The sequence below is a fragment of the Ammodytes marinus genome (genome assembly GCF_949987685.1).
Source record: "Ammodytes marinus genome assembly, chromosome: 15".
NCBI classification, from domain to species: domain Eukaryota; kingdom Metazoa; phylum Chordata; class Actinopteri; order Uranoscopiformes; family Ammodytidae; genus Ammodytes; species Ammodytes marinus.
Genome location: NC_137219.1, coordinates 13202040 through 13219065, shown reverse-complemented (window position 1 = coordinate 13219065; position 17026 = coordinate 13202040). Strand labels below are relative to the sequence as shown.

Below are 17026 nucleotides of genomic sequence, written 5' to 3'. Positions count from 1 at the left end.
TGTGCCATATCACCTCACTTTAAAGGTCCCATATTATGCTAAATGCACTTTTTAAATGTGTTCCAACATATCCATGCGTCCACGGTGTGCCTAGAGACTGCCAAAATATCAAAAAAAATAACAATCTCTCCTTTTCTCACTCTCCCCTTTTCTGAAACCCCCACCCCTCCCCCCAAAAACACTCCAGTCAGAATTATCCCCTTTTCTGACCTCACAAACCGTAAAGCCAGAAGCTTCCACTGTGCAGCCCACACCCCTATTTCTTATTGGTCCACGGCCCTGACAGACAGAGGGCGAGGCGTATCTGGCTTCGCTTCTGGACAGGGGGCGGGGGGAGCTCAAAGATTGTATATTTACGAGGGGACCTGCAACTCTTTTTTAAAAAATAGGCCATTGTGAGATTAGCTGAACATCAGCATAGTACAATAAATTATCTGAAAGTTTTTTTCAGCAAACAATTAAAGAAAAACGTATTAGGGACCACTAAGACCATATAATATGGTGTATAATAGAACCGAAAAGTGTATAATATGGGAGCTTTAAAAGTGACATCATAGTAGTGATTGAGACACTGAAATGGAGTCAGATCCTTTCCCAGATGCATGGTGAGGACTGCTGTCACTCCACTAGACAATAGAGTGTTCATAGTCACAGGAGGAGAGGGCTACTCCAACAGAGAGACACTCAGAGCCACACTTTCACCAGATAGGCTAAACAATTCACAAGCAAATTCCGAGAATCACTGAGTTAGGGCCCTGGAAAAAACATAGGGCAAAAAAAAAAGGTATAGACGCAAGAATATTCAATGCTATGTCTTCTTCAGTAAGACATAGCCCCCTATGTTTAAGGAAAACGTCAATAAATATATTTTGTTAAAAAAATTCTCTTGCACAGACGTTTGCTTCCTCATTCCTTCACTCTCTCCATTGTCGAGACACTTCTGAATGTCTCATCTTCCACATAGGGCTTCCTTACATCTGATCTTACACATCTTGCCACAACAGTGCATTCAGTCTCCAGCCTTTATGTGCTCTGTTGGCGAGTGGCCGTCTTGTAAAGCAAAATCAGTCTCTGTGAGTCCCACCGCAGCCGAACGGGAAGTAGGAAGCCAAAAGAGAGACCTTAGGAAATGCGTTGACAACATCCTGTTGTTGGGCTTTTTGCAAGATACACAAAGGGATGTGTGTATGTGTGTGTGTGTGTGTGTGTGAGTGTGTGTGTGTGTATGTGTGTGAGCCCACTAAAAGTGAGTAGAGGAAACACGGTAGTGAGACAAATCACAACATCATGGTGACACCTTGGAAGGGAGTTCTAGGAGCAGCGCTATAACAATCATCTAGTCATCGTTTCCACGACAGGTTAAGTGGGTTAAAAAGTGTCTCGATTGCTTAGAATGTTACTTTGGTCCTTAAGTATTAGAAAGGGCCCTTCCAAAAAGTCGTTCAAAGTACAAGCAAGCATTATGGATTTCGATTTTAAGCAGGCATATGCTGCTAAGAATGACAACTTGCTGGGTCATAATGTAATGAGATCTCTCCTGAACATTCTTTACAAAGTCACTGCTGCTCATCTGTTGTCATTCTCCCTGTGGCATTAAGCTCGTGTTTTATGCCTGGCCAGGTTGCACCAGCTTTTTTCCGGTCATCTGCCGGCACTCCCAGCTCCAGGCCTGTATGTTACTGACTCATCCTCTTCCACTTTTGGTTTGTGATTTGCATGATTTCAGACAGAATACTAGTCTGAACGTGCTGTAGGAATTTGCTGTGTGTGTGTGTGTGTGTGTGTGTGTGTGTGTGTGTGTGTGTGTGTGTGTGTGTGTGTGTGTAGAGCGAGATCAGTGACAAAGACAGACATACAGTAGTAAGAGGAGCAAACGGGTTGGATAATTCCCCAGTCGAGGCTGAATTGTGTGAAATGTACCCTTTTAATGATCATTAAAAAAACAATTTGTTGTCGGATTTTATTCTATTGAAGCCACCGTGGGTGGGTTAGATTTATACTGTCTCCTCCTACTTCTTTTCGAGTTCTTTCCAAATGAGGAACTTTAGAAAGAAGCCCATGTAATGTGGATGTGTGGGACGGATGGCAATATCAGAATTATTCTCTACAAATTCTCATAATTTTTTTTAATGATGTTACTTCATCTATATTCAGGCCATTTTGTGCAGTAAAAATATACTGCCAAATAAGAATGTATCCAGGGTTTGTATATCTGACATCAGTTTTTCAAACATTTTGGCTGTGGCTCTCATTAGGCAGTCAGTGTGTAGGTTTGTTATGGAGGATGGATGGTGATAATGTATCACTGCTGAAAAGTGCGCGTGATGCATACAGAGTGTTGCAGTTTTTTCCTTTTCCGATGGTTGAATAAAGATGAACACATAATTGAGAGCTCCTAGGAAAAAACCTGACTATCTAAAATGGAGTAGTTGATTTATTTTCTTGTCTAAAATGACTAGTGCCCACAGCTCATTTGCAGGCAGGGAGACTAGCTCAACTCGAAAAGCTTGGAGCAATTTACACATTCCTGGAAACGCTAAATCTTAGGGAAAGTGTCGGACAGTCAGCAGAATGGGTGGTGCACTTATTGCATAACAGGGTCTCACTTAACTAGCCCTACCTGTCTGTGAGAATGGAGCCCACACACACACACACACACACACACACACACACACACACACACACACACACACACACACACACACACACACACACACACACACACACACACACACACACACACACACACACACACACACACACACACACACACACACACACACACACACACACACACACACACACACACACACACACACACACACACACACACACACACACACACACACACACACACACACACACACAATGCTCTCATAACAGCTCCCTGTCTCATCCTAACTGGCTGGATACAAGCCACAAAACACAGAGCTAAAGCACTCTCTGAGCGATGGACATTATTTTCAGAGGCTATTTAGAACTCAAGTGGTAGCATTGTCGACGGTCTTGTGTGAACACTATACAGGTACCTGCCCCTCAACCCCTAGCCCTCAGCTAGCCAGCTCACATATAAACACACACACACGCACACACACACACACACAATACACCTGGAAACAGGCACCGCCCTGATCACACACTCTGGGCACCATACTGAAATGACATTTAAGCAGTTGCGTAATACTTGGCAACCTGACTGCAGCAAAGCAGACCCCAACAACGCCCAGAGATTCATCCAAAATCACTTCTCTGGAAGTGTACAGTAAATGTGACTAGAAATTAAGCATTTCAACCAAAAGTATAATGCAATGTATACTGTACATATGAGACAGCCAAGTCTCTTTAGACATGCCAATTACCTTTTTTTTACGTTTTTATATTTGGAGTTGTTTGCATCCTCTTCAATCCTGTAATAACCACTCGTAACAAGAACCGGGTTATGAGGACACTAATTCAGTGTTAAATGACAGGTTAAGTGTATTACGACAAAATTGGGTGTCACATTTCTAGATGAACTCGGTCTTAAGGCTGGCTAATCCTTGACATTAGACATTAGGTGCTTCTGTATGATCTAACAGTAGAGCTGACCTGGATTATAGCGTGTCTTCACAACCTGGGAATTAGCCTGGCTTGGACTGATTCAAGCCTGAAAAAAATACCCAAGGGCTCCGCTGTTTATTCCACGAAAAAGATAACACCTTGTGTGTGATTGCTACAAAATGTAAAATGAGATTCTATGAATCAAAGACCAGAAGGTTTGCACAGTATATGTACACCCAGCAGCGAGTCAACACTATTGCTGCTATCACCCTCCCCAGTATTACTGTACGTTCATCCATATCTTGCAAATGGAATCCATCATGGAGGAATAAAACGGCTTCATTTTTGCAGAACATGTTTTAACAGATTGCTTAAAGCCAAAAGCTGAGTCAATGTAAACCCAAATCCAGTGACAAACATCCATGCAGTCGGAATGCCAAAGTGCCTTATCATCATCATCGTAATAATCACTATCGTAAGAACATATTCAGCAGCAGAGATCTCTTTTCAGAGACGCAGCAGTAAGATTTTTCAGTACAAGGCCAATATGCCAAGGTCAGGCAGACTCACGAAAAGGCTTAGATAAACACCAAGTCTCTTTATTTAAGGAGAGAGTGCCGAGGCTGTGTGAGGTTAGCACAACAGCACACCACCGCCAACACAATCATAGACCCTTCCTCGTCTATGTAAAGTGCCCTTCGTGTGTGTGTGTGTGTGTGTGTGTGTGTGTGTGTGTGTGTGTGTGTGTGCGTTTTTGACCATGACTGTACTCCCCCTGGACTGGAATGGCACTCAGAGTTCTGGGCATCATAACCTCATTCCTTCTCTGCTCTAAAGCAAACTCATCCCCTTGCTCTGCCTCTGGGGGGGAAGACATTGGCTGCTGACTGCCGGTCACTCTGAGGAATGTGTTCCTGTTCTGTCTGTGTACCGACCATTTTTCACTCTGTGTTTTGAACAAATCTGTGCTGTGCGTGATGCATTCATGGTCCCGATGGGATCGTGGGGCCCTTCCTGGAGGAGGATGGAAAAAGTGCATCACAACAACAACGCCCAACCCGCATGCCTCTGTGATTTCATGTCAAATGTAGGCCTATATACAAGCCTTCCCCTGAATGTTTTGAGTGTGTGAGAGGGAGAGAGACTATGTAATGTGGCTAGAAGCTTGACATAAGAGAGGGAGAGAGAATCAATAGCAGACAAGAGGGATGTTAAAAGCAAAAGGTTGGACCTCATATGCTTATGCATGCATCCCCCCCATGTCAAATGTATTTCATGAAGCTAAATCCAGGGGCACTTGAACACATCATGTGTAGGTGAAGCAGTTTTTCTAAAAATATTGACATCTGACGTTTAAAAAAAAAGGACATGATTTCTCTTAATAATGCTGATTATATTGTGTCTGTTAGATAACGTATTGAGAATGAATACCTTAGACTAGTTCATCAGTCTCTGTTAGGTTGGCTACAAAACATTTGACAAAATGTACCCAAAATGGCCTTAGGGATAAGAACATCGTGGACAGGAGTTTTCATGCACTGTAGGTGTGTGCTGTTTTTCTAGTAGCCTAGTTGTAATCGCATTGCCGCCCTTAAAAACCCTTAGGGGGGGACCTGCTGCTTAAAATGGAAATAGCAGGGCACGGAATGACCTTTCAAAGCTCAGCGGAGACATTCACTCTGAGCATGTTATGCTTGGAGTTCAGATGCAACACTAGTCTGCAGCTGCTGGTGAACAACAATCACAGCAACTCTGATCAAGTGTCAGCACTGGACACGCGCACCCACAAACACAAACACACACTAGTGTCAATTTTAAGCAGCTATGTGCAGCCACTGCTTTGTCATATGCTTTACAGATGTATGCACACACACACACACACACACACACACACACACACACACACACACACACACACACACACACACACACACACACACACACACACACACACACACACACACACACACACACACACACACACACACACACACACACACACACACACACATTTTAAAGCAGACTACCTGCAGCCATTGCTTTGTCATCTGACTGCACTAGCTGTTTACGCCAACATAGGCCAGCAGCAGTTACAAAGGCTTCACAATACAATAAGTCACCTACTTTTGCCAGCAGTTGACCTTCTTTCTGTGAGTGAACTATAGCATATCTTGCTGTAAAAAACATAAAAATGCGACAGCAGTTTCTTGTTGACAGCGAGGGATCGTCTGCAATAGGCTACAACTCGTAGGCTACTGATTACAAGCAAGGGGGGAAAAAAAGGACCTTACCTGGCTTTCTGAGACAACGCCGTCTTGATGGTGTTGTAGCCTAACCCCGGCAAAGGGTTGGAAAATCTCCTGAATTGGATTAACAAAGAGCCGGGCCAACCAACCAGCCAGTCAGTCAATCAGATGAAGAGAAGGAGGAGGAGGGGGAGGATATCTCTGAAGGGGTGATGCCCATGTTCGTTATGTGTCCCTCCAACGTCGGGGTGGAAACATTTGACCTGCTACTGTCGCCAACAGCGCCCGAGATCAGGCCCCCTGTGGTTACACACTCTTAACGCCAACGAGCATGAAACAAAAACAATAGCAGTGTAGATCAATAAATAAGCAAACCAGGCGGGAGCGTATATAGGTTACAGCTGACACTACTGCTGCTGTCTGTTTTGCCTGACAGCAGGGTTGTTTGTGGACCGGAACAGCGGTCTAGTCTCGATTACTGAAGAAATGCGCAGCGTCCAGGCAGCCCTGTGTCAGCCCGCTACACACATCCTGCTAAAAGCAAAGGGTTATCTTGTTGCAAAAGGAATCCGGGGGCGGTGTGCTGTTTACCTCTCCACCGTCTCTAGTGCTGACTGCTGCTGCTGCTGCCGTGCTCGGTAGAAAATCAGCTGCTTGCTTCTCACTGGAGGGACGCCATTTGTTGGTGCGAGGCTTTCCCGTCCTGCAATGCTGCACTGCCGCTTTAAGGCAGAGAGCTCTGGCTGCTGCTTTTAACAAACAGCGACGCCCCCTGCTGTCAGAATACTGCAATGGCCCTCGAGAAAGGCTACGAGTTGCTCTAAATTCCAGTTGACACGTCTTCTCGCTTCCGGCCTAGTGGTATATTTAGCTATGATATTTTTTATTTATTAAGTTAAATCAGACAAAGGCCAACTGTTCATAACCCTTTACACTAAAACCTCACTTTCCCTAAACAAATATAAATATTAGAGGCGTATAATTAAGCTATTTAATATACATTGTTAGAGACAGCTTTCCTTGGGTTGCCATATCATTAATAAATAACTGTAGCCTATATAGCCTACTCAATTTCTAAATATCAATTGAAGCCCAAACTTCCTCCTAATCTATCCAGTGTTTCTTTCTTTCCTCACATTTTTTTGTCTAGACTTTACCATATAACACCTGGTTTGGAAATATTTGGAGAAAGTGTTTTATATATGATGTTGTCCTTGGTGTTTACATCAGTGACATCGCTATTCATTTAGGGTGCTGCATGCTGACAAAAATACAGAAAGAATAGAACATTTTCACAATGTTTTTTTTAGTGAAAAATATAAATGTCTTTTTATTAAATTAGTTCACACAAGCGTATCCAGTGCATGGGACATGTTAAAAGGTGCACACATTTTGACTTATAATTGAACAATCTCTTAATACTTTTTTTTTTACAATATTTTTTTTTTAATTACACTAACTTATAAAAGGAACTGGCACAAATAAAGATAAAAACACTGACACTGTACATATAATTATCTCCTCTATCCGTCACAAAGGTAAATACGATAGAGTCACCATTCTAGCTTCATGTCAGCTTTGCTCCACACATATTTCCCTCCTCTCTTTAGAAACATTTTTTCATCAAAGCCACTAAAACAAATGGCCTCTTTCACACCCACATCCAGGATGGACCTGGACGGGTCCTTTCTTCCCTCTCTGCAGTCCAGGAAACGCATCTGGAAAAAAAGAAAAGAAACAGCAAATAAGTTACACACATCCAACTTGCATGTGTAATGGACATCAAGCAGGAACATTTTTGATTTCTACTCAGCCAAAAAAACTTGCATGTGCAAATGATCAGGATGAGGCCAAACTTGAAGGTCTTTCAACTCTATTCAAGCAATCCCCATTTAATGACTTCTAAATAACCTAAACTTAAAGGGGAGTGCTTTTCACAAAAATAAAAATCCCTTTTATCAAGCGTATAGGTCCTGTCATGTTAACAATTAAATTAAGGCAAGACTCATAAAAGTAGCAGTATAAAGTCAATAAGTACCATCAATACTTACATATTCATCCAGGATCAGATAGGAATTCCTCATCTGTGAAGAGAATGAAAACCACAAGCATTAGTTTTGTGCCGCTCAACGTCCAGGCAAAAAATAACAGGTTTCTGGCATGGTACATTTTGCCTGGGCCTTTGTCCAATGACTAGTGCTCACTAGCCCTTATACATGCACTTGTTCATATCAAAGGGTGTCAAGGGGTTCATGTTAAAAGCTTATCCCCAAAATAAAATGTTTGTAAATGTATGTATGTTTGTGACTTAAAAAAATATTTGCAGCCATATTTGTTGCCACATTGATTGTTGACAACCATCCCATACCTTTTCGTTGGACTCGGGAACGAGGCAGGAGACGGCGCTGTGTCTGTCCAGAAACTCCTGAAACTGTTCTTCACTGATGACGAACCTCTCTGCCTCTCTCAGGGCTTCCTCCCCTGCATTCTCCCCGTCAATCAATAGACACTGGAATACCTTTGGCACAGACAAAGAGGGTGAGTGTGTGTCAAGAAGACACTCATATACACAAACACATTCAGACTTTCCCCTTTTTCTATCATTTACTTATACCTTCCAGCGGACTGGGCCCAGCTGTGTGATGGACTCCGCCATGTCTTCGTCAACGTTGAAGGTGTTGATGACCGAGTTGATTTTGAACGCCACTTTGTATTCCTGGCACCACTTGCAAATCTTGTAAAGGTTGTCTACGTGGCTTTCCCTGCCCTGAGCTCTGCCAATCAGCTGGTTGGTTGATTCATCGAAACTGTCACATGAGATGGCCAGGATGTCCAGAGAGTCACCTGGTGGAGAGAGAGAGAGAGAGAGAGAGAGAGAGAGAGAGAGAGAGAGAGAGAGAGAGAGCGAGAGAGAGAGAGAGAGATGGAGACAGAGAGAGAGAGAGAGAGAGAGAGAGAGAGAGAGAGAGAGAGAGAGAGAGAGAGAGAGAGAGAGAGAGAGAGGGGGGGAGAGAGAGAGAGATGAAGAACATAAGGTTAAATGTGCACTATGTAACTTTGGGTGTGTCAGAGAAGTGAACATTTTCTAAGGTTTATTCTCATAACTGAATAAACAAACTTTCCTCACAGGAAACTGTGATCCCTGGAACACACTGTTTGAAGTTAGAAAGCTTCCTGAAAAGTTACTGTTTTACTGTTGTTTTTACAGTAGCAGGGCCCAACCTTTGGTTAACAAACATATTCTAGTTTTACATTTGGTTCCAGGTGCCTCAAAATAATTTAGTTTTGATTTATGATGATATAATATGATTAAATAGTAGAAATAAAATATATTAAATACGTTTTATGCAGTAACTATAGGCTCTGCAAATCTCTTGAAACTGCATTGCACCTTTAAAGATCATGGATTACATTTGCATTGGTGCCAAATTAAGGCCCTTTATTTCTAATAATTATGCCGGTTAAAATATTTGAAACAACAACAATGACACATTCATTTGACAAAGTTGTGACTAACTTGCAGCCCTACCATATTTCTGGAACCATTTCTCCTTGATCATGCTTCCATTGCTGACGATGCTGACACTGGGCAGCTGGAGGTCCCGTTTACAGAACCGAACCATTTCCCCCAGAAATTCTCCCCTATCGTGCAAGAACGGCTCCCCTCCAGAGAAGTTGATCTTTTCCATGCCTTAAAAAAAACATAGATATGATGAATTTGCCTGCATGCATGAATTTGGTTATGCATCACACAAAATACCAGAATGTGAATTACGTGTCAAATGTACCTGAATCCTTCAGAAGTGTGAGGCCCCTCTTGGCTTCCTCCAGAGGCAGGACGAAGGATGTTTTGGCAGTGTGGAAACAAAATCCACATTTGTAATTGCACTTGCGAGTAAAATGATAGTTGACACTTGTTGGAGTGGTCGCATTTTGGACTTTCTTGCGTTCTAGTTGTACGTCAACAGGCGCGCTTGTTCCCCTGAAGGCTCCTGCCTTCCAGTTAAAAACTGTTGAAAAGATATTCACCAAAAAGCATTGCAGGGTGTTGATGAAGAGCTGCAGAAGCTTCGGAATCGCGTCTATAGAGGAGAACTGCATATTAAAAAACTGACCGTGGATCACACTACGCACTTTGGATGTTGACGGCGCAGCTTCATCTATTTATAATGACGCGGCTGCCCTGCTGCAGGGCAAGATAAGACACTCGATCAGCTGAGTTTCTGTTTACAGGATTCGGAAAACGAAACAAAACACATTTGCACCCGCCACGCCACATTCTTATGCTCGTATGCACCCTTGTTTTGTTCGAGCACGCCTTCAACCGTCCCCCCAAGCTTAATTAATTAGACATTCGAACTTATTTTTTAAATTATCTTTCTTGTGTAGGCCTGCTTTCTTATCTTATGGATTTTTTATTTTATTGGCTGATGCCTTTAATGATTTTAAATGCATGATCTTTTAAAAAAAAGAAAAAGTTAATTATCATAATTATGATTCAACTCAGTTTATTTTTAATAGAGAGTCATTTCCTCCTAGCTTCTTTTACCACAATGTATCAGTCACAGCCTTTCGACCCCAAGCGATAGATCAAAGAGGTGAGCAGTCCCAAAACTATGTCCACAGTCTAAGAGACACCATCCTTACTTTGACACAACAGAAACTATTTCACAAGAGTCTTGTTTCACTATAAACAAAACTTATGAGTCAAGGAAAACATTTTCTCTGAATCAGCTGGCGCGCCTGCCTGGGTTTGGACATATCACGTGACAGGTGATCGCTAAGTTTCGTTTTCCTGAGTTCGTCGCCTGCAGCTGGCCTACTTTCGTTTTCCCTACAGCTTGTGTAATGCTTATAGTAACCTAGCAGCAGTGAGTGTCGTCAAACCCCGATTGTAAACGGTGCTCAGTTTGTTTTGGTGTAGGCTATCGGATGGCACGGCGCGCTATTTCTCTCCTCCTCCCGCAGTGGTCCGCTCGTGTGTTTTCGGTGGAGCTCGAAAGAGCGCCTTCGTACTTTTCTATAGGCCTACAAGGAAAGCACCGTGGAGATGAAGACGTGCCCAGGGTTTTTAGCAAGGTTCAAAACTATGAAAGATGTTACTCTCTTCTCGTCTGCGGCGGCGACAGAATCAGACTGGCCAAGTGCTACGGGGAGCTGCAGGAGAAACTGCGGAGACACTTGCCTCCAGAGTGTGTGTTGTCTCCCATGACGTCATTCCTGCCAAATGTCAAGGACTCGCTCATCAAGGGCTATTTTGTCAAAGATAATTCCCAGAGTCCGTCTGCGTCAGAAGGACTTTTGCGAGATTTAATACAGAATGATCCCGTGCTCGTGTGCTCGTACTCGAGAGGTGAGGACGGCCAGCAATGGACTCAGCGTCTGTGGTCTCCTGACAGCCAGACACACATAGACATGTCAAAGGCATCCTACTATGTGGTGCCTTCAGAGGCGCCCGAATATCACCCCTCTACTCTCAACATCATCAACTCCGATGTCTTCTACAGTTTGGAGGAGGCCTGCGAAGTTCTGAAAAAGGTTCCTAAAGTCTCATTTGAAAATATGCACAGGCCTGTAGCCTATTAAAATTAAGGCCAGACCATGCCGGCGAATTGGGTAAACATGTTTGAATTATAGATACCATCACGCACTTTGCCAGTGGATTACTTACATTAAAACAATTGTTTTTTGTAATCCTATTAGACCGACAATTTTCTTTTAAATGTTTAAACAAATTTGGCAAATAACTAGAAATTCTTCATTGGCAAAATATGGCAAAATGGCGTACCCGTGTGGCGGAGGTCGGTATAGCAGTGAATGCCAATTGGCCCAAAGTGGCACTTGATTCTTGCATTTACCTATCAGTGCCAGGTGGCCCACAGTAGTGTGTGTGTGTGTGTGTGTGTGTGTGTGTGTGTGTGTGTGTGTGTGTGTGTGTGTGTGTGTGTGTGTGTGTGTGTGTGTGTGTGTGTGTGTGTGTGTGTGTGTGTGTGTGTGTGTGTGTGTGTGTGTGTGTGTGTGTGTGTGTGTGTGTGTGTGTGTGTGTGTGTGTGTGTGTGTGTGTGTGTGTGTGTGTGTGTGTGTAACCCCCCTCACAGCAGAGAAACTGATTGTATGTGTTTGCCCTGCAGTGTGGTGACATCATCCCAGAGGCAGCGTCTGTCATGGAGTTGCTGCCCAGCAGAGCGGAGGCCAGAAGTAAACCAGACTTCCCTGTTATTGTCATAGAGGGCCTGGATGCCACAGGTTAATGCCATTACCTCATAAATAAATATGGGATCAGTTTGATGTATAGATGTCTCAGCTCAAGTGACGGCCAGTGTGGTTATCTTGCAAAGCCATTATCTGCCAGTGGGCTCTGGCCCTAATGGAATATCACGTATCATGACCTCAGCAAAGTTACATCACTGTAAAAAATGGTGTATTGAAGAGCTCCCTCATCTAATATGAACCTTGTGAAAACTTAACCATGTTAGTTAGATGGGAGTTTGACAGTAGGTCAAACAGACTTAAAGGTGGAGTAAGCAATTCTGGAGAATGCTTCTTGTCAAAATAATTTTTTTTGTCAAAATCAGTGACTATCTCCTCTTTATCAGCTACCAGTGTCCGTATTGTGGGTACGCTGAAAAAAAAAAGCTGGTGTTAATACACAGCAAAGGCTCTGTAAACTTGGCATGTAAAGGGGGCCAACCGTAGCTAGCAAAATTCCCCTTTTACAGAGTCTAGAATGTGTATTACCACTGGATGTTTTTCCAGCGTACACACGCAGTACGTACAGGTAGTGAGCCGTGAGGGGATATTCACTGATTTTGACCAAGACGTGAATTTGACAACAAACGTCCAGAATCATTGACTCCACCTTTAGGACCTTTATTATGTTTTATTAAATATGAATTAGGCCTTTTGTTCTCTGAAAAGGCGACTTCTTTTTTGTGTTTCTTCTTTGTTTGTGAAGTGACTCTCTTCTTCCGATCACAGGTAAGACAACTCTGACTGAGTCTCTGAGGGCCGCGCTGGGGGCCTCTCTCCTGCGCTCCCCTCCCCAGTGCCTGTCCCCCATGAGGCCTAGCTTTGATCGGGAGCCGCCCCTCATCCGCAGGGCCTTCTACGCCCTGGGGAACTACATCACAGCAGAACAAATAGGCCAGGAGGGCACCAAGACACCTGTCATCGTTGACAGGTAAGAAGACAGTCGGTAAAGTTTGCCTGTTTGTTTGACCTGTTTTGAGGTACAGATAATACATTCCAAGGGGATCTAGACCTACAATTCAATGTGTAACATCCCATACTCCCTCCTGTGAGGCCTTGTTCCCTTTAGCAGATCATACAGCCATCCATCCATCATTCATATTTTCCATCCACACTGTGTCCTCCATCCATCATGTGTCTGTCCTCTAGATTCTGGCACAGCACAGCAGCCTATGCCATTGCCACAGCGGTGACGGGCGCAGTGAGTGATCTTCCGGCCGAGGGTTCAGATGTTTACAGATGGCCCACAGACCTGCTCCAGCCCAGCCTGGTGGTGCTTCTAACACTGGACCCCGAGGAGAGGAAGAGGAGGCTGAGGGACAGAGGGCAAGGGGAGACGCAAGAGGAACAAGAGCTTGACCACAACCAACTTTTTCGACTCAGGTGAGCTATTTGTGTGACGTTTACGTGATGATATGTCTAGGATGAACATATGGGTGTGTAATTATAATGAATGATTTATAATACCGCTGTGGATGATTATTTTGATTACCGGTTAACCAACTGGTCGCTTCTTTGTTTAGAGGTTTTATCGCTTAGTTTGGAAAGTCTTTGGAAAAAAAATAGCTTGTCACAACTTCCCAGAAACCCAAGGTGATGCCTTCCAATTCCACTTAATGTGCATCAAAATCAAAATATTTGTTCTGTTCAATGAAAGGAAGAAAAGCAACACATGTTCAGATTGAAAATCACACCATTTCATCAGAAAACAAATGTTAAAAGAAAAACATAGTCTTAAAATCCATAAGCCATAGGAAAAAAAAAAAAACGGATACAATGAAATTTAAAACATAGTTATAAAATGTAATTTTTCCTAATATACAGTATGTTTCTTTGGCATGCCATTCTGCACAGCCAATTATTTCCCAGAGTGGGTGATGACAGGAAAAGAAAGAAAAAAAGAGAGAGAGAGAGAGAGAGAGAGAGAGAAAATCTCAGTAGACACACTTAGCTGTGCGTGGTAGGTGTGGACAAATGTTCCACAGCCTGTGATGAAAAAAAAAAGTTCCCTGCGAGTGTGAAAACATGAAACAACAGATGTACACACTGTATACTGCACGTTTCACTGAGTCAGGTCAGCCTCAGTCTGATCCATCAAACACTTAACAATCAATGGCCGTCCCACAGGGGAGGGAGCTGCTGATGAGAAAGAACAGGTGATTAGTTGCTGAGCTGTTGTGCTCCATTAAGCTGGTCAGAACTCACAGACACTGCCTGCCCAGTTAGTCGCTGCGCAGACAGGTCGATGGCTACTTTCATTCATCCTCTCTGTCCTGACATAATGGCCTTTCCACACGCCACCGCCAGATGTTGGCCCAGCACAATTAGAAAAACGGAGAGAGTGTGTTGACTGACTGTGTGTGTGTGTGTGTGTGTGTGTGTGTGTGTGTGTGTGTGTGTGTGTGTGTGTGCTGCCGAGAGAGTGAGAGAGGTTTCTGCAGACTCGGTCAATCACTATCATCAAGGCGGGCTATTCTTCATTTGTCTCAGGAAACGGTGTAGCGATCTGGGCCATCTGTGTTGTGTCTTATTGTTAATTTCTCAGCTGTTGTCGTGCGCTTTATCACTCACTCTCCTCCTTATTGTTCACCAAAACATGTGAGGAGTCAACATATACTTACAAAGTTGTCCCTGAAAACCGATCATTTAGTGTTACTGTTAAGTGTCATTTTGCTATGTTTATACGCTTATTTTTTTCTCCATTTGTGTTGCACGTGTGTATCTATTTGCAGGGTGGAGGAGGCTTACCGGAGGATCAGTGGTCCAGCTTGCGTCACCGTAGATGCTAGTCCTTCCGCAGACCAAGTGCTCCGACAAGTGCTGCTTTTAATTAGGGCCAAATGCCACTTGTAAACAGTTCCTCCATCTCCCCTGCTGTTGGGCCGAAGCATCAAGTGGATGTAGTACCTCCATGCAACCATTGGGTGCCAGTAAGGTGTTGTGAATGCCATAGTAGTGGGAGGGGATGGTGGCCAGATTGGAGTTAGTTTGTGGAAGAGATTCTATTCAGAAGGAGTTAAGGTTGAATGGCCATGGGCCAGAGTGGCATGCTACAATTAGAAATACATATTCATGCAGACACACACATATGCATTCAAAGATTCTGAAACACACACACACACACACACACACACACACACACACACACACACACACACACACACACACACACACACACACACACACACACACACACACACACACACATTGTCAAGAAGAAGTTTGCGTTTAACTGCTGTTGTGACCTCTCAGAAATCAGGCACAGTGAAGCTGCACTTATTGACAACCACTCATGTTCGGATCGACACTGAGGAGATGGATACATCATTTTACAAATGCACCACTCAGTTAGATTTCATTCCAGCACACCAACAGGCACAATCCAAAGAACACTAAAAGGAAAACAAATTGAAAGAATCCATTATACATTCAGATTGAATACCTGTAATTTGCTAAAAAGTTTATTTCATATTAAAAGAAGCTTGTGCAAGAAATATCTGTTTGGGGTCTGTCCTTGAGTGATATGTCTACAGAAGCCTACCTAAAAGTTTCTTATAAAAACTGTATCATTTGTGTATTATAGCTCGCATATATCAATGCACATGAACTTTCAGTGAACACATTGTTTTGCACTTACAAAAGAAAAACAAGTAATTTTTTGCCAATTCCCTCTAGTTCCACTGTCTGTCATATTGACACAACTGATGCCACTTGTGTTGATAACCTGTGCGTCTCACGACTGAGCCATGGAGTACACTGAGAACATATAGCGCTGTTTGTACTTGATGTTCTCATGGGGGCACAGGCATTCACAAGTGTGCACACATGAATGTACACACGCAGACTTACTTGGGTAAACACACACGTACACACCGGCCTGCACATCTATTAAGAGCATATATTCTGTAACTCATTTATATACGGAGGAAGTGCATATACGGTACTACTGTGTGATGGGAAGATTAATTGGAGGTTTTAGTAATTATGAGCTTGGCATAGCTGCGGGCTGGAGAAGACAGAGTGACCCATCTCTTTTTACTGTGATGCATCAGCAGAGCGCCAACCACTGCAGACCCTATTCATATGGCAATTAATGGAGCGCTGTATATCAATGTCATTCCAGGGCTCCCCCCACATAAGCACATGGATTACACCCATACTAGCAATTACAGCAATCTAGTGTTTTACTGAGCGGATTGATGCCGTGCCGATGCAAATCATAGCATCACACATGTAATCAAATAAACTAAAATAAGGTGTCATTATGTTTATGGAGTATGGATTCCTAGATGAGGTAAGTATCTCGTTTCATCGCATTCATAAGCCCCCTCAGCTGAATGGTGGTGACGCTGCAGATGTGACACAAAAATGAATGTAGCACAGACCTGTGTAGAATTTTGATTGCCATTAACACAGTAGCCTCTGTCTCGGGAGAGTCCAAAATTTATGAAGTAGGAGAGCACAGCAATTAGGCAATATGCCATACATCATAGCCCAATGCAAAGTTGTGTGCCTGTGGTTGTCAACCATATTTCCACGTCAGATGTTGTTATGCGTTGTTATTCTTGGCAACACAAAGTTTAGAGTGGTGATTTCATGCCATTACTGCCCCTCAACGCGACTGTATTATGACATTAATGGCCCATAATCACAGTACATTACACACGCGCTGAAATAATTCTCCTTATATTTTTGTTAATAGCCGTTTCCTAAGCGGAACATTGGGGACTTGTTCTGTTGTTTCTGTCAGCCGGCCAGGACACACTCAGAGGTCTTAACAATAACTACAACTCACACATTTACACATTGCGTGCCTGCGTTTTTGAAAGTTGAACTGCGGTTTGGGGGGGAAAAAAGTAAATAACTAATGCAGTCTGCTCCCAATCTGTGACCTCACTACTGAAGTTGCAAAGATTAAAAAGCCAAAACAACATTTATGTCAAAACTAAGTTTTGTCTGAGTGAGCTGCAGGAGCAGCTAGGCCTCAAACA

The 17026-nt window shown here is 43.3% G+C and overlaps 3 protein-coding genes across 3 annotated transcripts in view; 1 reads left to right on the top strand and 2 right to left on the bottom strand.

Moving 5' to 3' along the window:
• Positions 1-6448, bottom strand: part of rnf144aa (ring finger protein 144aa) — a 38949-nt gene extending 32501 nt beyond the window's left edge. The window contains exon 1 of the mRNA XM_080041773.1: positions 5832-6448. The gene's annotated coding sequence lies outside the window, so the exon portion shown is untranslated. The remainder of the gene's footprint in view (positions 1-5831) is intronic.
• A 685-nt stretch (positions 6449-7133) lies between these two features.
• On the bottom strand, positions 7134-9928 carry rsad2 (radical S-adenosyl methionine domain containing 2). The gene is made up of 6 exons (XM_080042401.1): positions 9575-9928; positions 9316-9477; positions 8401-8630; positions 8155-8304; positions 7838-7870; positions 7134-7504 (listed from the first exon to the last, which is right to left on the bottom strand). Exons 1-6 carry the CDS (start codon positions 9885-9887, stop codon positions 7340-7342), a joined length of 1053 nt encoding a protein of 350 aa, XP_079898527.1. The 5' UTR covers positions 9888-9928; the 3' UTR covers positions 7134-7339.
• Positions 9929-10591: 663 nt separating this feature from the next.
• Positions 10592-15523, top strand: cmpk2 (cytidine monophosphate (UMP-CMP) kinase 2, mitochondrial). The gene is made up of 5 exons (XM_080042512.1): positions 10592-11324; positions 11918-12032; positions 12765-12966; positions 13185-13418; positions 14768-15523. Exons 1-5 carry the CDS (start codon positions 10719-10721, stop codon positions 14886-14888), a joined length of 1278 nt encoding a protein of 425 aa, XP_079898638.1. The 5' UTR covers positions 10592-10718; the 3' UTR covers positions 14889-15523.
• Positions 15524-17026: the final 1503 nt, after the last annotated feature.